Source organism: Corvus moneduloides, chromosome 5, assembly GCF_009650955.1.
Source record: "Corvus moneduloides isolate bCorMon1 chromosome 5, bCorMon1.pri, whole genome shotgun sequence".
In the NCBI taxonomy this organism is placed as follows: Eukaryota; Metazoa; Chordata; class Aves; order Passeriformes; family Corvidae; genus Corvus; species Corvus moneduloides.
In genome coordinates this window covers 62,079,400-62,102,225 of record NC_045480.1, presented here as the reverse complement: position 1 = coordinate 62,102,225, position 22,826 = coordinate 62,079,400, and the positions used below count along the sequence as shown (strand labels likewise).

Here is a 22,826-nt window from a genome sequence, read left to right as displayed (position 1 = left end):
GTTAAAAAAGCTAATAGGGGTTCAAATGCTTGCCTCTAACCCTGGCTCAGGTAGCAAAACCAGGTATTCAGTTCTTGAGAGAAGAATATTCAAAATCCTAGGGAACTGCTGTTCATTAGATCCTGTTTACACACAAGATCTGTTCTGGAGTCACCAAACCTGACCAAGCTGAGCTCTACTGTTTGTCAAAAACAACTGTTGAGACAGAGAAGATTTAGCTGTAAGCTCTCCTGTGATCTGGTACTGCATGTGAGCCATGAGGGTAGTAACCTTCACAAAGACCAGTAGTTAGAAGAGCTGATAACTTTTCTGTTGCTCTGCTAAGATCTGCAATAGCAGAGTGCTCTACTCTGTTCTGTCATTGACATCAAGGAGTCAGGAATCTGTTTTATTTCATAGTATTTTGGAGCTACTAGTGGGAAATTGAAAGGAAAGAAAAGGCATGTAATCAACTAGCATCAAGATCAAAATTAACTAGCAGTCACTCTAAAAAAAAAACAACACATAAAAAAAGAACAAAAACAAACAAGCAAAAAACTAAACAAAACCAACCAACCAACCAAACCTGGAAAAAAAAAGATCAACCCCTCCCCCACCAAAAAGCCACCAAAAACACACACAAAAATAAAACAAACCACAAAATTAACTTCTGCTTATACCATTCAGCCTTTAAAGCACAGGCAATTTTAATAAAAGGAGTTTGGATATCCAAAATACCTTAGTGAAGGAAAGGCTGTCAGAGAAACAAGTCAACACTTAACAGCCAAAATACAAATATAGCAAGGTATTCTTTTCTTTTCTCTCTTTATCTTTAAATGGAAATAGGAACAGTGATCTTGCCTTGAAATATCCTATCAACTAGCTAGATAAAAAACATCTGCTTTGGGAGGAAATCAATGCTTTTCAATTGAAATAATGCTATTTATATTACCTCTTAGCTGTAAAAATCAGACTGCAAGCTCAAAAGGCATACTGAATCACCATTAATATGCATGGACCCAGAAATGGATAGTGAAATGCAGGAGTGGGCATAATTCACTATATTCTGATCTAACAGGTGCCAGTTTTGAGATGTGGAAATTCATTCTAAACTATCACTTCAAAACACTACAGTCTGCTATATTTAGATCCTTGGAGTACTCTGACATCTAAGTTAAATTCTGAAAAGCATATGAAAATGCCTGAAAACTACTCATCACTGCAACTGTAAAAAGTTTTATTCTGCAGGTCCAACAGCAGATAAATTACCTATTTCCCATTCTGTTTCAATGCATGTAATCACAGCATGTTTTGGGTTGGAAGGGACATTAAAGAACGTCTAGTTCAATCCCCCTGCCCCTGGACAGGAACACCTTCTGCTAGACCAGGTTGCCGAAAGTCCCATCCAGCCTGGCCTTGAACGCTGCCAGGGACCTCTACAACTTCTCTGGGCAACCTGTCCCTGGCCCTCACCATCCTCACAGTGAAGAATTGCTTCCTAACATCTAACCCAAACCTGCTCATTTTTAGTTTAGACCCATTCCCCCTTGTCCTATCACTCTGGGGCCTTGTAAAAAGTCCCTCTCCAGCTCTCTTGTAGATCCCCCTTTAGGTACTGAAGGGTTTATGTACCAAGTCATCTTACCAGAGGAAACACAACATGAAAAATGCACGCTGGTAAAAAAGTCTGTTGCAATAAAGGAGCACACAGGCTTGTTTATGTAATAAAGATCATAATCTCTTTGCACTTCTCCCTCAAATTGTTGCTGACTATTATTTAAAATACAGTAATTCCTAACAAACTCAGACACTTAATTGCAAGTATCAGTAGGGGGAAAAAATTTGATATGAATCTTTCCCAAAATGAAACCAACAGACCCACAAATGTAATGAAGGCCTCAAATGAATAGCAGATATGTCAGAAGAGTCATATAAATAATTAAATAAACAATTTTTACTCCATGTTTTATTAAAATATTCATATTTTAATATATAATAGGTATATTAATTCATAAAAAGATAAATAATAAACCTAAATGCAGTAGTGGTTCATAGGTGGACAAAAGCACTTCATACTTTGCTCTTAAGGAGTTATTGTAGAAAATACAGGTACACTAGCACCCTTTGCTATCCTGTTACTGCTGACAGGAGTTACCATGAGTAATTTTGGAAAAAAAACCCTTACCTTTTGCAAACATTTACTACTGACCTCAACAACAACAGTTCCTTATCTAGTTTGCACTCCTAGCTTTACTGTTATAACATTTTTGAATAGGATGACATGCAAGATTTAAGAATATACAATATTAAGAAAATTTTCTATCTACTTGTGAATCTGCAATAGCAGAACAATAATCCTCTTCTTCCTGCTGGAAATCCCCAGTGGGGATACAAATTCATAAACTCAGGGGGAGACCTTCAAAAAGTTAAAAACAGTGGTTTTCTTTGCAGGACAAACATTGAACTTGGGAGTACTAAATTGAAAGGAAAATTATATATCATTGTATCCTGATCTCTTGCTGCTCCTCCTCATTTTAGTAGCAGAGACTCAACTGAAGGCAAGACCTGAGGAAGGAGATAATGGAAAGCAAGCGGGTCTGTGCACAGAGCCTCTTCTGCTCAGGGCTCTGTTCACCAACAACTCTTTTGCTGAAGCACGGTCTCAATGGGACTTTCTCCCACAGAAGTCAGCATAGAAAGCTATGGTCCCACTAGACTTATGCAGCTCAAATAAAGAACTCAATGCCCCTGCTCTAAAGGACTGCTGTCAAATAATGGAACAGCACAAAGAAAGCTGACGCATCCTCAGTGGCACTGGAAAGCCTTTGCTACTCTAACCCAATGGCCTAAAATCAGAAATGTATTTTGGTGTTAGCTCCTTCATCCTCAGATAACTTTTCCTTCTTTACATTATTTCATAATAAAACTTACGTTTCCCAAGATTTTCAATTTAACAATAGCAATTGCCTCTTTTGCCCCTAAATACTTTGATAGTTCAGTTGTTTTAAAAATGAAAACAAATTTCTTTGCTAAAAATGTCTGAATGACACTTCTCTAAATTTTTAAAGTGTATTTTATAGTAATTTTAATCCCAATCTTTTACACAGAAACCTTGGTTTCTGTGAATTCACCAAAAAAATTTAGGTAGCTATTGGAGCTGACTCTTGTTTTTCAAAAGACAGCAGTTTAATGGAAAGGCTTTCAAAGTAAAAACATAAATAAAATAAAACAAACACATTTCCACTTTGGTTTTACATCTTATTCACTTGTTATTAACTTTCTTTAGTTTTAAGAAGATTTTATTGGTTTATTTTACTAAGCAGGTAAAAGGTGACAGGAAGGCTGATATTCTTTGGCTTGCTTTGTTTTCCTTCATGAGAGCTATAACACAACATCATGTTGAACAGGACAAAGAAGAAATTACTGGGATGATTCAAATTAATAAAATGTACAAAGCCCATGGTCAACGTCCACAATGACAGCCTTGACTTTTTTAGAGAATCATTATTTTTCCTTCTGTTAATATGCAAAATAAGAGTTCAAAAAGGTCAAAGGTTGTCTGTCTCTTTTCACACACACCAGCAAAAAAGTAATTCTAAGCTCAGCTGCTAGCTCAGCAGAGGAAAATGGTTAAGAATATCAGTGAGTCACTGACACTCTAAAATATAAAGCACCATCACAGCTAACCACCATATGCTGTAACAGAAGTAGAATGGAAGCTTTGATACGTAAATTATATCCGCAGGATATTTCTAATACAGACATCAGAGGCTTTTAATTCACAAAAGGCTGTCTGAATTCTATATGCTGATGCATTTCATGTTCAAATTAGTAGTGATGAAATCATCCCATGGTTACTCATGATGCTATGTTAATCTTTCTTTGGAAGTTATATTTTCAATCAAAGATAAAGAATTTAATTAAAATTTTTATCTTCTGTGATTTTTTTTTTTTAATTTTGCAATGTTGGAATAGATTTATATAAGTTACTATTATAAGCTCCATTTAAGTCCCTACAGAACCTCGCCAAGAGTCTGAGTATTTGAAATTAATATAGCATGATGCCACAGGTTGAATACTGCAGTACAGTACTCTGTTTCTTTTAATATCTGTCAGCTTCCACACATGCCACACTGCTTCTACCCTTTCATTAAATACCACACGTATACTGGAAGCAATGCAAACCACACAAATATTTGAATATCACAATGGTATCTCAAGATCCCTGAACAAATACATTGCAGCACTCACTGAAAGTTCCAAAGATGGCCTTTGCAAAACAGTGGCCTGCTTTTGCTGAATGGAAGCAGTTCATATCTCTGGCTGGACCATCAGCCTGCCTTAAAAAAGGCAGGCTTCGGAGGTCTTCTTTCTCTGCCTAGATCTGCAAGAGTAACCTTTACGTTTGCATCAGTTACTCCATCTTTAAAATAGCAAGTGATCCTGACCTGCCTTTCCAAGCCACTACTCTTGAAACAAAAGTCTCCAAGTTACGTGGCTTGCATACTGCAAATGGCAGAAGGGAACGCTTGCTGTCTTAGGGGTATTCCTACATACAGGCCCCTTTTTTAATTGTTTTCCTGATTTGCTGCAATATGATTTAGATGACTGTGAGCTTGTATGAAAAGCTGTTTTCTTCCTTTGCTCCCTCCCACCCTCCTCACCAGCCCTACCTGGATGCTACAGCTTTTATCTCCCTAACTCTCACTAAGGGACCACACACAGTAATGCAATACAGTCTTTAAGCAATCTCTCTTCCTGAAAGACAGAAGAGATTTACAGATTAAGAGAAGGCAGTCCCTGCATGCTGTCTCTCACATCTGGTTTCACTTCACTGTGCCTGTGTCTCTTGGGGACATTCCCAATGCCGTGTTGCACACCATCACAAAGAGGAAAGGAAGCAGTTGTACATTCATGAGGCTCTGTACAACACAGTGGTCAACTTCAGACTGCTCCTGGGGGCAGTTTGAACATTCAATCACAGAGCTCCTACTGCCCTGTTCCAGGGAAACACAACAGTGACCCAAAGACCACCCTGTCCTCCTAATGGTGACCAGTTCCCTTTAGAAGGGCACGTAAGCCATCAGCCACACGCAGAGTTGAAGTTCACCAAACAAATCATTCTCTTTCCTTCCCTGGTCCACTTGGAAACCTTCTGAGTTAGGCTGCTTAAGGAGCACTCCACTTGAAGCCCTGACAGGATTATTTGCTCTGTCTGACCTCTTCTGTACAGCCCTGTGGTTTCAGAGTCCACAGTGCCCTGAGCTAATCAGCAGCCCCACAGAATCACTAGATATTGCATGAACATGTTCTTATTTTTCCCTCCATGCTTATTCCACTGCCCTTCATTTTGTTCTCTTCCTAAATATCCCAGTCATTCTCCATTTCTCACTCTTACAACTCCTAGGATTCAATCCACTGGTCACAGACACATGGAGACAATCAGACAAAGGCTCTCCCCAACCCTCCTTTGTCATTCCAAATTGAAGCTTGCAAGATTAAGAAAATGTCCTTTTACCACCATAAGTTAAATCTCACAGCCTCCTTTCCTGGAGCTTCTGCTGTGCTGTGGCACAGCTCTCCTCCATCAGTTCCACAAGGAATTTGACATTGTGAGCAGGTATGTCCTCCTCCTACCCTGCTTTCATCTGAATCCTTTAAAGTCCCAGATACACATTCTATAGCTTTTCTTGGCTCCCAATAGCCAATGGATCTAATCTTGTGACAACTCAACTAGCTTTTCATGGTCAAAGCCCCTATTGATAAAAGCCTCTCTTCCTAGTTCCTGAGTTTTGCTTTTCTCTCCCATATTTTCTTCTGAATTTTATACTATCCTACAGTACATGGAATATTATTTCACTTCTTTTAGTATTTTATCCTCATTCAGTACACTGTATGTCATCTTCATTTGTCTTCAGTGTTGTTCTAATACCTCATAGTAGTCTGGCTTTCTTTTTCCATCCAACAAATCATCAGCCAGGTTGCCATCCTTGCTCTCCAGCACAGGAAAATTGCCAAGTCTGAAATACATTTCTCCTCTACCTGTCTGTATCTTCCTCTGTCTTCTGTTTGGTAATGCCCCAAGTATTCATCATCGTTTGCTGGCTCTGTTTACCTGGAGTTTTCTACACTGTTTCCTCTTTTCCCCTTTAATATGTTTTTAGAGGATGCCCAGAATGCCACCCTTACCCCTGGTTCCTACTGACACACAACCAACCTTCAAAAGCTTGGTTTTAGAAAGTCTGTCTCTCAGTTCCTGATTATACAAGGTTATTTCTTCCTCCACACATATTCACAGGCTCTTTTTTCTCCACAGGCAGCCTGAAGTGCTTACTCAGTATTCATTGTTGTCTATGTCCCCAGCTTTTGGGCTTAAAAACCTGCCAGTCTCGCTGCCACTGAAATTGTCCTGTTTGCAGGCTTCAAAGCTAATTGAGTCCTGTCAGCAATTACAGCTGTGTTCTGGGTTCAGTTCAGCAGTATTGTGTTCAAGCACTGTAAAAGAAGTGCCAGAAGGGAACTGACATGACTGTATTTATACTCATAAAGTCGGTATGGACTCATTGAGGGCACAATTAGAAAAGTCTCAATTTGAGAGTCAATGGGAAACATTCAGCTCTTATAGTCAGGGAAAGCAATACTTCCAAAGCCAGAAAGAAATACTTTTTGGTGCCGTGCCTCAACATCAGGCACAAAACATATGATTATGTTCCCTACAAAAGATGAAGGATTTGAGCTATTCCCCAGAATACTATTCAGATAAGGATAAAATCCACAATGAATGTAATTTAAGTCACTGCCTTCTCAAACATGACCAACCACTACGAATCACTTCAGCAGGTGAGGACAAAAGTCAGCATAATTAATGCAACATTTTATTAGAAGTGGGCTGGAGATTTTGCTGCATAAAGAAAGACGATAGGAACTTCTACTGGATGTAAATGTATCCATCAAGCCCACAAATGCAGCCTAACTTCTTTATCTCTGCTCTTAGACCATCACAGCTAACAGAAAATGGCAAACTGTTCTAAGGACTTCAAAACTCTGCAATGGTATCATAAAGAACCCATGTCATAAAAAAATTTCTAACACAATGGCTAGTTAAGGGACCCCTGCAGAAAAAACTATCAGCACTTTCTCCAAATAAAATCTTTCGCCTAAACCAAGGATTCTGATTTATATGAGATAGCTATTTTTTCTGCTGTTTTTAACAATTTTATGAATGAAGAATTTCTAGGAGGTAAGAAAAACAGGAAACCTGTCATTTAATAGGAAGTTTAGCAATGATTAGTTATTGAAGAATAAGATGCATTGACTATGCATCAACAGAAACCACATATTGTACAAAACGCCTGACAAAATAGAACCTCAAACTTCTATGTATTGTCAGAGGAAGACGATGACATGACTTACACTTGATTTCAGGATATTCTCTTTACACATGAATTCAGAGACCACCAGTATTTAAATGTATGCATTGCACAGACAGCAGGATATATTTTAGTTAAATTTCTAGCAAAGTTCCAATGAAGGGATGACTGGGTTTTTTATTTTCATTTTTGTTGGCAGAAATAAAAGATCCACACTGAACACACTGAGGTATGTCTTACTTACTGAGAACTATTGAAACACCTGTTTTACTCCTGAATTCCACAACCCAGCAGCGCTCCAGGATTACCACTTCAGAGGCATCAGAACTCTGTGAAACAAAGATGGCAAAACATTAGAGTTTGGAACCTGACTGGGAACTCCTTCTGTTTGGCTCTTCACAGCTGAAGCAACATGGAGATACAAAGAAGCATAGAGGGGTCACTGGGCAGATGGATACAGGCATTCTTTAATTACTGATCTGTGCCATCCTACTTCAGGTCAGTAAGTTACAAAAGGAATAAACTGTAAGAAAAGACCCCACAGGAAACTTTAAAAAGTAACTTCGGAGGGGTTTTTCATACTTCAAGTATTTGAAAGTTTAGATGACACCTCATTCCTAAGCAAGTCAGGCAAGCCCAGCTCATTTAAACTTTCATATTTCCTCATATTTTCTAACAAGGCCAAATCATATGTCAGATTCTATTCAAAGAGTAGGATATTTTCAAGTGAACAAAATAACATGTAATTTTACAGAAGGTATTTCTCTTCAATTCTTATTTGAAAGGGATTTCTTTATCAGCACTTGAAACTTTGAATATGGTCTCTGGCTATGCAATTCAAATGGCATTAAGTGATATGGACCTATTGCTGAATGCAATAGGATGCAAATTACCACTGGCATTTTTTGTGAGTGCTTTGCAGACAAGGTGCGAACTCTTCTAGTTTAGTAAGCGTGACTCATATTTCAGAAGAGTGACACTATCAATCACTCTCTCAGGATTAATCTTTTTTCCCTTAAAACTCTTATTATCCATTTTTTTATCCCTAACATCTGGTAACAAATAACCCTTAGACCAAGCACCCATACACTCCCTTCATTCCAGGTTCACAACATGAATTTCACAGAGCTCATTCTCCACTTCAGTGAGATTCTGCAGGGATTAATGCAAATTCTTGTTTTAACACTCCTTCCTCAGGTGGTACTTTATTCCAAGTGATCCTAAAAATGAAGTATTTTTCATATTGTGCAGCAATTTTATCAAAAGCCTGAACTTTAATTTCACATATCTGCCACTTAATGAATGACTTCATAAAACTGTTCATATTTATAACACCTGCCTAATATGCACAAGTTTTCTTGTCTACCCCTTTCTCTGCATCTATGTGATGTTATTTGGCCTGCCAGAACCAGGCTCAAACTTTTTGCCAAGGGTTTCATGTTCATTTTCAAATGGATGTCTTGATCCTGCTTTTCTCACAAAAGGACCTTTTACATATCTAGTAATACACTGTCTTTCATGACCAAAACTGTGAAAATTCAATACAATAAGACTGAAAGACTGAATAGTAACAGAACACATAACATTTCACAAAGTCTAAAAAGGATTTCCTTGAAAAGTCTATATTTATTCTCCCTAACCTTTTACCACTACTAAATTAATATTCCAAACCCAGTCGTTAAACACAAATCAACACCCAAAGGTAATGAAAGGTTAAAATAAAACAGAAGAGCATGAAAAAAAGCACATTGTGTTGTATTGAAATATGCCAGAATTCAAGAGACAACACTGTAGTATACTAAGAAAAAACAGACTTACCTAGAAACCACTTGTAAATTGATTTCTTTGAAAAATTATTCAGACTGGGCTGGTCTAAAAGGAATGTACTGTCATGTAGACAGAAAAACAGCCCATCTGATTGTTTAAAGAAAAAAAAAGAGAGAGAGAAAAGAAGAAAGTAGTGAAACAATGCAGTGAGTTTTGGTAGAAACACAAGTGCTATGTTGAGAACTTTTTTTTTATAGAACCCAGCAAGTCAGTGGCAATACATGACAACCCAGCAGCAGTTCTCAAGTGCTGTTGTGTGAGGCATTCTTTGACGATCTACCAGGTCTTTATGAGTATCAGCTAAAGTCAGTTTGGAAAAATAGGCAGTAATAGTCCAACAAAACAAACAGCAGACTAAGTAGGAAGAGCTGTCCACTGCAACGATCCTGGTAACTATTTTAATTCTTTAGATTTCAAAGCCCCAGTAGAGTCTCCCACATAACCCTCCCTTGGAAAGTAGATAATGCAGTCTCATTCCTTCAAGAGCTGGCAATCTTTCAGTGGAGATATGACCAAAAGGAGTTATTTTGGAAGTTAATGAAGGTCTGAGTCCATTTAACACTCAGGTGTGAGTACATAAAAGTTTCTCTGTCAAAAAGAAAAGTCAAATGACTCTTAACACTTTTCCTCCTTCCGTCCTTGCAGAAAATTGTTCATCTGGTGATATTCATGCTCCAAAGATTAAAGACAGACATATGAGAAGTCCCCAGACTTAACTTTCACTCCAAAACATGTAACTGTGGTAAGTGGATATATGTCAGTACGCAAAGAAAAGCACCTCCCTCTTACACAGCTTTCAGGAGAGTCAGGTGTTTGGAAAGACCAGGGATGAGGAATCACGAGTAGTTTGCTATAGTTGCCGAGAGTGCAAGACTCGATGTTTTGATTTGTACATGAAAGACAAGTGTATAATACAAACAAATTGGCATAGCAGGCAGCAAAAATAGCTTTCAAATAATTAACAAGAATCTGTGTCAGTGAAATCTGTCTCACAATGCAGTTGACATACAACAGTAACTGCAAACACAAGAGAGAAGATGATTTCAAGCTCTCTGCATTTTAAGCCCGCAGATGCTGCAGCTCAAGAGCCTCTTTAGAGACAAGTTACTCCCCTTTCTGAACCACTGAAGCTGGAATGGAGAAATGCTGCAGTTTCAAATGAACATGAATGCTTTTTCAAGATACACAATCCAGAACACTGAGCAGAGAAGTTGTACTTACCTTTTCTGTATGTGAGAGGGAACAAGAAGGGAAACAAGAAAGGATGAAAGAGCATAAGACTGCCAGAAAATAAAGCACATGTTGCTGAAAAACATTTCTCACATCCTGACACAAACCTGAAGAAAAATACCTTCAGAATTACTATTACGGCAGACTTTTCATCATTTAGATGAGCTGTGCTATGGTCTGTCACACAAAAAGCTTACAAGAAATTTACTTACAAATTAAATGACAAAACTGTAATCAAGGAAACCATTATGCATATCTGATAAAGGATCAGGTTTGGTTTTCAGTACCTGAAGAGATCCAAAATTTCCCTCTTACTTTAGGTGCATAACATAAGCTCATCTGGACTAGCTATTCTTTTATTTTTTCTAGGTTTTACTTTATTAAAAGTAAATTCTAATACTTGGGTCTTTATGCATGGAAAATATGATCAAAATCAGATCTGTACCACTGTGCTAAGGTGTAATATATATGGGGTTTTTCCTCCTGCCATTGGTATTCTTCAATAATTCTTATAAAAACTCACTGAATCAATCCAAATGCCAAACAGCAGCTAGACAAACTCTTACATCTCTCTCTAAACACTGACAAAGTCAACAGGCACCCCACCACCACCCAGATCAGGAAATTGTTTTAAAACAGTGATTTGAGGAGACAATTCAATTATTTCTAAATCTGAATTAAGTATCTCAGTGAAACTGCTGGAGAGTCCCCAAACCTAGAAAATTAAAGCACTGAGAAACTTCTGAAGCTGTCAAAGAGTACATCATGTTTGTGCTATTTTCGCATTCCTACAGACTTGATTTGAGGTACCATTGTGGGGGGGAAGAAGTGTGTCACTGTGAATTGATTTTACAATAGGAGATTTGTTCCTGGAGGTGGGGCAAGGAATCTTCTGATAGGTATATCAAGTCAAGAACTAAGCTGACAGTTAAAATTAGAAGTGACATTCCAAGTAATTCCTTTGTGCTAAAACAGTAAGTAGAAAAGTAAAGCTATAGCACTGTAGTAAGAACAAAAGCTACAGAAAGTAAAAACTCTATTAATAAGATGTTATTAAAAGCCTCCACAGTCAGCTGGGGTTGAGGTGCGTGTGGTGTGTGTGTGAATTGCACAGTGGATTTCTTTTAAAAGCATATATTCACAAATTTGAAATAATTAAATCAGAACCCTATAGAGTAGGGATGCTACATACACTAAACTACTTGTGTTTTTTCACATCAGTTGTTTTCCCTGGTACTGGCAAATGAGCTAATCAGACTGATGGCAGCTCAATAGGGCAGGCGTGTGCACAGGTCACACTTTTGACTATGCTATAAACATTACCACCTACATTTGCTATTTCAGCATTAGCACAGATGATGTTCATCACTCCACAGATAAAAGTACAGCTTTCTTATAGATTCAACAAGAAAAAAAGGAACAGGAATTATAGGGTAATACCATTCATGAACAGAAAAGCTAATAGTCTTTTCAATAATTTCAGTAATTTCAATATATTTCTACAGCAATATGCCCATTATCAAATAGAGTAAAAAAATTGTTCTAATTTTGAGGTATTAACAAATGACTCCATGGCAATCACAAGCATATAATTTGCAGAATTAAAAACACCCCTTTAAATGCTAGCAAGCAGAATTCAGCAATCTGAAATCTCCTTTAATATTATATATTCTTCTGCTGTAATAATATCTCCATCCTGTATCTTAAATAATGCAAAGCCTACAACCCAAGCTGTGTGATAAGGAAAACTGTGGTAGCTGGCATCTGACAAGATGCTTCAATTACTCCAGGCAAGCTGTAACCTGGTAGTTCATTACAAACACCTTTATGAACTGTCAGCTCATGAAAGATGCTCAAATCATCTTTTACAAAGCATGAGCTACCCACTGTGATTAAACCATCACGCAATGCTACCAGATCCCAACTTCAAACTGACAATAAAAGACCACTAATCTGCATTCACTTTGGAAAACGTTGACTTATGTCACCAAATAAGTTCTGCAGAACACAAAACTACCTTTAATAGATCATTATCTTTAACAAAAGTGAATACATAACCAAAAGTAGTTTCCTTTTCAGTTTCAAAATGCATCACTAATAATTATAGCGTACAAATAAACGTTCTCTTTATTCACACCCCATATTCACTCAGTTAATTATTTCAGCTTGAAAAAATCTCAAATTACCCTTCCCACCAGAATTTAGTTATATGTAATTCAGATACTAATTATTTTAAGTTTTTCAAAGTTATATTCTGGTGCAGGACTCCAGTGATATATCACAACACATACCTTGGACAACTCACGTTTTTAGAGAAAGTTCTCCCATTTTGTTCTACACTCCTGGCAGTTACATAAAATATGTGGTATTCATCTCTGCTCTGCTTCTAATATGTTGCCTTTTTACTTCAGAAATGTTAAGAAGCCCTGACCACAGCCTTGCCCCCAGAGAGATTGCAGTAATCCTGGGAAGTCTGGTATATTGGAGCATGTGCATACTTGACATAAAACTGACATGCAATACTTCCAAGCAAACAGCTGTATCAGACCAAAGGCCCCTTACTCTGCCTACAACAAGTGACTTAAGGAAGTATCCAAGGAAGAGGAAAAGCAGGGCAACCACATGCAGTCCTCTTTCAGTTCTGTATGCTTTTCGCATTGGGATTTTTTCCTCAGATGCACTTCCATTCAATAATGCTCCTTGAGAACGCCTCATACTTTTCCCAACATGTATCTACTTTTAGCATCTACAGGGCATTATGGCAAACAATTCCAGTATTTCCACTACCCATTCCGTGAAAAACCACTTTCTTTTGTTTGTTTGCAATCCAGTTCCCCCAGCTTCATTTAACATCACACTGGAAGAGACAATAAACCATAAATCCCTATCTCCTTCTTCAAGCTGTTAATGCTTTTTCAGATTACTATCAGAGAACTCCTGGGTCATCACCTCTTATCCAGGCTGAAAAGTTTTATCTTCTCACTCCTTGTCCTGATGACACTAACAGCCCTTTTTCTGAAACTTTCCCAGCACCTCGATGTCCTGTAAGATGAGGGCAAATTGACCGCATGGTGGATCTTTACAGACAGAGCTCTCTGCTTTGTTTTCTCCTTTCCCAACGTCTTCTAATATTCAATTTACTTTTTGACCACAACTGATCACTGACCTTTTAAGAGAAATATAACTCTCTACAGATCTCATTCTGGGGCAGAAAGGAAGGAATTGGTGCAAAGCCCATTATTTTGATGGGAAACTTTTATAATCTTTCTTCACATGTGTAACTTCACATTTATGGAGGTTGACTTTTATCTGCCACTTAATTGCTAATGGTAATGGCATTTTAAGATTACTCATACTTGGCACTCCATCTTGACTATTTAGCAAGTAACAGACTTTCTCACCTCATTGCCTATCTTCTTTTCACCATTTATGCAGACTTGACAGCACCAGGCTGTCACAGTTCCTAGACCTTATATTATATTCAACTAGTTATTCATGTAAGAGGAAGTCTAGAAATGTAGTGATCAGCATTATTTGCATCAGAAGGTGAGAAAAACTATATTGAAAGGCAAATGAAGAGTGCAAGTATATAAGTGTGAATGAAAATAGTTGCTTTTTTTGTTTTCCATGTGCTCTTGGCAGTGAAAGATGTTTTCAGGAATCATATAGATCATTGATTTAAATGATGCACAAAATGCATGTGCAATTATTTGAATATATTTAAAGAACGAACATCATAAATGACAATACAAACTGCAGCAAAAAATGACATTATAAGAATATTTCAAGAGCAGAGAATAACAAGACCAAACTGCATTCTACTCATTGGCCTCCAACAAGCAATATGTTGTGCAAATTACCACAACAGAGAACTGTGCTTTATTCAAGACTGAGTTTCATGAACCACAGAACTCCAAAGAGAGAGCCTCAGGATGGAACTCTTCACAACAAAATACACTTTCTAACCTTTCTTACGTTTTCCCCCACAAGTATTCCCGAAGTGAAAAACCAACCCAAAATTCCCTACATGCTATCCACTTTTCCCACAACCTTAGGATAAAAAAATTGGAATAGAAACATTGCAAAAATTAAGTGGTTTGAATATTTTTAATTATAAACTGCCAATATATCTAGTGTATGTACTGTAGAGATAACTCCTTCTGCTTCCTTGGACTGCTCACAGTAATGTTCATTTGAAAGCAGGCTATGATTCTCCCCCACACAGCCCCTGAGCTTTAATCTCCTGCACAGTGCATTTGGAAGAAGCAAACAGAATATTTTTCAGGATGCTAGAGACTCAGCATGCTAAGAGATGGATGTTGTGTGATTAGCTGTAGTCCCTAAGAGGATCAGAAGTCGTCCTAGCAGACCTGTAAATTGTCACCAGGCCCAACGTCACTAAGCACCAACTTCTAAACAGAGAACCAAATAAGAGAAGTATTTGAATTCTTTTTAAGCTTCTTCACGTTAACTTCACCATTCCTTCTCCAGCACTCACTTTTCCTTTCCTCTCTTTTTTACAGCTAAAGCAATGGTAGCCCCCCAGACCACTTCCAAATGCAATGGAGCATAAGAAGATATGTCAGAGCAAGGTACATGCTGCCTTTAATCTGTACATCTGTAGTGTTTGTAAGAGCAGCAGAATTAGGCCCTTGAAATATAGCAGAGATGTATAGAGGATATCATGTTTGAGGAAAAACAAAGCAAAAAACCTCAGACCACAGCCATAGAAAGAAAGATAATTGGTTTTTTTATCTCCCAGAGAAATTTCTTCTCATATTCCCTTGCTACCAGTAAGTCACTGGACATAAAAGGCAGAGTGATCAAATCATGTGTGGGCACCCAGAAAAAAACCATCTAGGTTATAAGCTCTCAATTTAGAAAGCTTACATCATACTCTTTGAAATGAGAGAGATTAATTAAGCTTCATCAATTTTAGTTTTAAAAAGAAAAACATCTCCTCTACTAATTAACAACATTATTTCATTTCAGACATCTTACTGGCTTTCTGGTGTTCAGGATTACATCTCGGAAACTCTCTCACAAAACAAAGCATTCATGTGACAAATTGCAGAATTTTGGTGCTTTGGAATCAGGAGGAAAATGTTGTAAACAGCAAGATTAATGTTTAAGTTAAATACCAAAGGAAATGGCGAAATCTCACAAATATTAAGCTTGCCCCACTTCATCCTTAACAGGCAAATTTTTATAGAGATTTTAGAAAAACAAGTGCTTCAACCCCCCAAAAATACCTGGTTTGCTTTACTAGAACATCATATATTCCTATATTTGAATATTTGTAACAACTGTAATTAAGCATGAACAAATATTTAAGAAAAAAGCACATTCATGCAGACAATTGATACAGGACAAAACCAGCCAGATATCAGCAGGAGGACACTTCTCATAAAACAGTTGTTTCATCTCTGAGCTCTCAGACCATCCTCAAGGGAAACCTACACGGCATTTCTCAAATCTGAGCTTTGGAATGGAGGATGCAGATTTACAAGGAACTAAACTGACATAACAGCAAAATTTCATAACTCTGCTAGATACCAAATACATCCAATGGGTCTTAAAGTAAAAATTATGGGCCCCTTATGATCTCTTCCCTCCACAGTCAACTCCTCACATTCCACCAGCTATGAACCACCTGTCTCTGATCCTTAGGCAACTGCTTTCTCATCTCTTCCCTCCGCCAAGAACACACTGTCTACTCTTTTCCTGCCTCCCCTCCCAGGAGTTATCTTCTGTTTCTGAGATGGTAAAATTGATCTCTATTTAACACTAAGAAACAGTCTTCACCTTCTATTTAGCTTTGAATACTGATGTTTTGATTTCAAACCTTAACAAAGGCATTTGGGATCAAGAATGTGTGACTTCTCAGCTGTGTCACCTGGTCTAATAAACCCCGCAGCCTCCAGATACTGATTTTTATTGTGTTCTTGCATCAGATACACCACCACCACTATCATTGTTCAGAGTAACAAGCACAAAAAGAAAATAGGAGTAATGAGCCCACAGAAAGAAGTTTTAGAAGAGGTATTTTTAGCAGTTAGGAAAGAAAGATCGGTGAATATGTGTGAGCAAGGAAGGCACCTACTTGTTTGAGTGGGGACACCATCGCATGTTTAAATTCAAACTACATTTAGTGATTCAATGTGCAGTTCAAATAAAGTTTTCAAAGGTACCTAGCAAAGAGTAGCACTGGGATTTCTAACCTATTTAACAGAAATTCTTTTTAAAATAACGATGAGTAAATACATTAAAGCAAACTTTTATCTGTACTTAGACCTATTCCACCTTCTCTCTGTAAATCTTTTCTTTCTACATCGTACAAAAATCAAAGTATATTTAAAAAGGAAAACACAAAATTCAGTCCCAAACTGAAAACCCCAGGTATGCAATCTCTATTTGAAGCCATGAGCATGAAGAACAAAAGTATCCACCTGCAGAAACTACTACCAGTCTTCTGGATTCTCAAATATTTAAGTATTACGTTCTACGTTCAAAGCAAAATGAATAGAGCCATTATAAAGTTGGATTATTGAAATGCAATTATCCAGAAACTGTTGATTATAGCATCAACAGGCCCTAAATATTTCTTTATTTACATCTTAATTCAATTTTGATACATTTTGCTTGCCTCAAATACAGTGTAGATACTGAAGTCTACAGTACCACATGTTGGCTATAAACAGCAAGCATCAAATTGATTGTTAAATTAGTGGTAAGTGAAAAGCTCTAAAATATGCTTGAAAATACATATCCTTCATAGAATAGTAAGGCTATTTCACAGGCCATTTTTGGCTGCTGTTTATGAAACGAATATCAGATTTTACCATCACCAAGATAATTGTCTCAATTTACTTCAAAATTTCTTCCAATATTCTATTATTCAAAAAATGCTGCACAATAAAGAAAACAGGCAAGAACAAAAATATTTTGAAATCCTTGCTATCTTCCAGAGAAACAGTATTGCTTATCCCTCCAGTCATGACAGTGTCTTACAAAGATTCAAACTGTTATTTTCCTAACCAGACTACTTTGACAGAGAAAGAGCCACAATTACATCACAACAGAAGCCAGAAAATTAAAATTTAAAAAAGCCTAAATAAATAAACTACACAATAATTGTTGCATCTGTGCAAACAGCCACATAACATTGTATGAATTTATGACAGCAAGCAAAGGCAAATAAATACGGAAATCTTTAAGAACAGGGCAAGCTCATAATCATACTCCTCTAAAACACGTCCAAGCTTCTGCTAGGCTTGCTCAAGGACTTTTCTGAACAAATGGGCAATTGTGTTTAATGAATTTAGATCAATTCCTTCAGCATAACATATCTGCCAATGCATTCAATTCTTCCAGATTTTTTTATAATTTCCTCACTTTTTTCCTGAAATTACCTTGGCTTTTATTTTAAATAACCTCCTACAAAAGACACTCTACTAGTTTGCTGTACTCCCACAACAGCCACAAAAGAAATCAAAATAAAATCCTCAGTAAACGTGTGTTTGAAAACACTTAGAAATATGGAGAAAACATACAACACAGATAAGTTTAGGGCAAGCAAAAGGACAATATGAATCACGGCAGAGTTCTTACAAAATTATATAAAGTCCTTTCATTTTTACCTCTGAGAATTTGAGTTTGGCTGCAAAACACAAATTGAACTGTTGCAAGAATCCTATCCTAATTTTTAAGAAGGGTTTTAAGCCTGTGACACATTTGCTGACTAATGCTGTGCAACCATGTTTGGAGAGACCAGTTCCAGCAGACAACAGATCATCCTCAAGGAAAACATTCTGTACAATGTCCTGACACACAGCCTCAAGAGACCATGCATTAGAAGGGTCCAAGTAAGAGGTCACCATTTGCTGACGAAACTATATATAAGCAATATTGAGCTAAAATTTATTGCATGCTATGCAGAATTAGGTTAAACTTATCTCACCATAAATGTGGACTGTGATCAACCACAAACACATTGAGAAAAAGAAACAAAGCAACAATTTCAAAATTTTTGATGTTTTAGCACTCAGGTTTTTGGGGTTTTTTAGGTTGTTGGTTCATATTGCACTTGGAGGTCTTTTGATAAAATACTCTAAAATCTCACTGGCAGCAAAGTGATTTTACTGCATGGTCATGAGCAAGTTAAGGTTAAATAGCCTTTATGTTGCCCTTCTGCATTTTCCTTCTTCTTCAGTCATAAAAAGGCAGCTTACAGCTTCTGAAGCAACTATGTCAAATGCTGAACTACAGAAAACAGAAACTTAGTTTTCCCAAGGATTTTTCAGCATAAAATTAAAACACATTCATGACTGTTATTGAAAGAAAAGTGCAGCTGAAAGTACTGGATTAAAGATGATAAAGCTGTACAGTGTTCTGGAAATGTCAATGTTTATTGCAACATAACAGCTTAGAAACCCTTTACAGAGCCAAGCATAACCTTCATATGGGCTTCATATTCCAACTTGAAGCTGTAATTATAGGTCTAAAAAAGAGCAGAAAAAACTAAGCCCTAAGGGGTCATAGTTTTAGCACTGTTCTCAAATAACAAATCAAAAACTTTCCAGACCACATTATAATTGACTAAGGGAAATTTCAGCCTTAGTACCCCCTCCCTAAAAACCAAACAAACACCAAGTCCCCAAAAAAGCCACATACAACCCCTTTTTTCTTTATAGACACCAAAAGACGCAGTAATCCTGTTTCAAAATCTGCATCCATGTATGTAATGCTTTCAATTGTGTGTGAAGACAAGGATATATGTCCACAAACACTACAACCACACATACAAAGTATCCCCCTGCAAATAGATACATGTACAATGCTAACACGGCGTAACACATTGGTTCCTTTGTGGTTTAAATGAGTTCTCCTGTGCCATGCTGCCAAATCCTTCCAGACTGACATTTACTGAGCAGTTTGCACACAGAGACACTTAGTGAGCAGCAAAGTGTAGGTTCTCAATCTAAAATAAATAGAACATTATTTCTCATGCTTCCACTTACTAGTTTTATTTTCCGTCTAGAGCAAAACAGAAAAATGCTTCCAAAAAAAAACCCTTTTACAAACAGTTCTCTCATTTAGCAGCCTCATCACTGCTCTGGCATTTAGCCATCCTCAAAACGGCATTTATGGCTTCATACACCATCTCACTGTAACTGCTGTGCCCTAAACATCAAATGAAGTATTAGATATTTCCCAGGAAACTGATCAAAATGACACAGCATAAAGGGCAACCAGCAATCTAGGGTATAATAAAATAACAGCACATTAAAGAATTAGTACAATATTTGTACTCAGTTGCATAGAAACCCTGTGAAGCTACTTACGACATTGACTTCAGCACCCACTACATCCATCATACTACTACTAATTTAAATGTCAAAGCAGCTAACAGTGACTTTTCAGTGTTACAGAAGGTGCATGTTTATCATACTGAGATGCTGTGATCACATTTGATAAGGTGTGAGGAAAACCAACCAGCTGAACATTTCCAAGTAATACACATGAATGAAACCATTTTGTTTTGTCACATCTACTCCAGCTACGCTTAAGGACATTGTGAGCTTGCAGACAACCTGGTAAAATTAAATGGTTGACACAGTAACATTGCTACACATGCATTTTCAGCTCTCTTGGTCAAGCATCACTAAATCCGCACCAGTCAGGACCCAGAGATGGATGATCTCATGTCTGTGCTATCAGAGGATTGAAGGAATACAATGTCCAACTGGATTTCTACTCAGAGTGGGAATAAAATCCATTTCCTTCTCTTCTGGAATTTTAAGGGAAAAAGCATATTTTCTCCCTTTACTGGAACCCCTACAGATTTCTTGCAAATTCCTGTTTTAGGGAAGCCTGCAGCTACCAGCTCTCTCTCTACTCACTGAGTACATTGGGCTTGGAGCCCTGTTTCCCTAAGTCTTCACAGGCCACGAGTCCTGGCTTTTCTACTGCCTTCATCTTTCCAGTTTGAGGCAAAAGGGGGAATAAAGCTGTGCAATGTTGATTTTGTCAATCAAGTCCTCAACTCAAAAATCTTCATAGCAAGCAACAGCTTCCACTAAGTTGATTCTTGTCCTTTTCACATTGCTGTGGCCTTCAATCCAAACTAAACCAAAATTAGGTAACGATATTTGACATTTGGTAAAAACTTCTAAAAATAAAAAAGGAGCAACCTACAATTCCATTCAGATGCTCTCATCTCTAATCATCTTCCTCCTGCAGGAGACTTGTATTCATCGCCTGTACCACGCAAAAGGAAGTCTTGACAGCCACAAGTCTCACCTTCTTGCATTAAACCAGCACAGCATCACTCTCAGCACGTGCACAGCAAGACTGTCTCAACACACAAGACCTGTGGACAGTGATCCTGAGCAGAGATGTTCATGAAGAGATCAGGAGAAGGGGACAGAATGGACACAAAAGCAGTAATGAGGAAGATCAGCAAGTATTTCAATGCATGGAAGATACTTAAAAGATCTGATTCCAAGTGTCATTTCCAGAGACAGTGAAGCACTTCTGGAGGGCTTCTTTGTTTCATTTTTCTAATATCAATAAACCAAATAAGTGAAACCAAAATTAGGACTTTAAGTTTTCTTAAGCTGGTAGCTGTAATTACTCTCCTCTAAAGACCCAATATAAATGTAGTAATTTCTGAGGAAAAGAGAATGAAATTAGGCTCGTTCCAACTAATCTTTCTCACAATTGCCAGGAATATGCACGATCAGTCTTTGTTAATTCTTTACCACAGAACTTCTCTTCAGATAAGTTTCTCACATAAGGAAGTCCTTAAGTAAAAGAGAATCGACTTTCCAGAACATCTTATCCACATCAATATATTAAAGATGAGAACTACATCTACATTTAACCTATTTTGCTGTGAATAAATTGAAACACACTGAGCACTTTCTTAAATGCAGCTAGAATTTAATCCAGGCAACCGGCTAGGAATGTTAAGCAGCAGTCTCATAACCACAGGTTTACACACACACACACACACACAAAATCTAAATTTTCAAGGCTGACTCTTTCATTAATAGGAATTGTGTTGGTATCCCAGCTCTGAAAAAAGAAACCACTGGAGCCATGTATGCTCATAAGAAACACCCATGCCATAATTCCCCCTTCCCCCCCTCTTTTTTTTAATGAGCGCTTAAACAGGAAATTTGCTTTTAGGAGAAAAAGCAACGCTTTTATGCCTAGGTCAACGCATTCTTTTCATCACAGCTGTTGAGCTCAGAACACAGACACTGTCTAGAAATAACACAGCAGAAAAATCTTCAACAGAAGGCCAGAATTTTTCCCATTAAGACATTTCTTATATTCATTTTTTAGCTGTGGAAAATGTAAATAAACTTTTCAATAGCCATATTAATGTAGCAGAATGTCTTGTTTTTACTTGGATACCCAGAATAATAATTTTCTTGCATACAAAACCTTTTAAAATATCTTTCTCTGGTACTTCCTGCCTATGCCATAACAGCTACCTTGTGCCAATTTCAAGCTTGTTGTTACAGCTTTTGAATATGTATTATCTGTAATTAAAATTTATACTATATTTTGATTCTACCTCATTATTTTTTAGGCCTTTTTTTTCTGCGTTTTATTCAATGGAATATCTAAAACTATGGGGTTTTTATGTAGCACCCCAAAAAATAGTTTCATATAGTTTATCTTCAGGCACCACCATCCATCATGTCTTTCGACCTTATAACAGCTGAACTCTATCAGAGACAATGGCACAGGCCAACCTGAGTCCAGAATGTCAAAGACATTAATAGAGTTTTTGCACCATAAGATGCTCCAGCTGTATATTCTTAAATAGATAATCAGTCAACCTCACACTTTAATTCAAAGTTGACAGAAAAGCCTAAAATTTTTACAGATCAGTAAGTTTTATAAACTTCTACAAATCCGAATTGCTGACATCAAGTAATGTTAATGCAATGCCATGCTAGGTGAAGAAATAGAGGCTACATTCAAGGTTGATCTGTCTTGCTCTATTTAACTTCTTGGTTTTATTTTCATTTTCAGAAACTCATACTATATTAATCAGGGAATATATTAAAATCATATTGCCACTATCACTAAAATAGTTTTTCCACTGTGATAAACAGAAATATGGAAGGGCTTCCACCTTCACATACGGGACTGGATGGGCACACAAAGGCACAAGGATACAGGGACATATAAAGAACAGTAGAGGGACCAAGAGGTCTCCCAGACATTTGCAGCTCCTATCACAATTTCAGTTCCTATGAAGAGATGCATATAAAGACCACAAGGAAAGGAAGTACAGAGAAGAGAAGAGAATGAGCCTGTTTATATGACAGTTCTCCCCAATGCTTCTCACTAGTGGAGTGGTTGTGGCATCCTCCTCTCTCTGGGCTGCTATAAAACACA

The 22,826-nt window shown here is 37.4% G+C and overlaps 1 protein-coding gene and 1 long non-coding RNA gene across 10 annotated transcripts in view; one reads left to right on the top strand and one right to left on the bottom strand.

The window, feature by feature from the left end:
• INPP4B (inositol polyphosphate-4-phosphatase type II B) overlaps positions 1 to 22,826 on the bottom strand; it is a 312,437-nt gene that overhangs the window by 201,900 nt on the left and 87,711 nt on the right. For all 9 annotated transcript variants that reach the window (XM_032108397.1, XM_032108395.1, XM_032108396.1 and 6 more), the window contains one exon: positions 7,594 to 7,678. In XM_032108397.1, the coding sequence (XP_031964288.1) occupies positions 7,594 to 7,678 (85 nt within the window). The remainder of the gene's footprint in view (positions 1 to 7,593; positions 7,679 to 22,826) is intronic.
• Positions 9,826 to 20,965, top strand: LOC116443803. Its single transcript, XR_004240059.1, has 3 exons — positions 9,826 to 9,918; positions 14,930 to 14,998; positions 20,649 to 20,965. It is a non-coding gene; the product is annotated as an uncharacterized LOC116443803 (long non-coding RNA).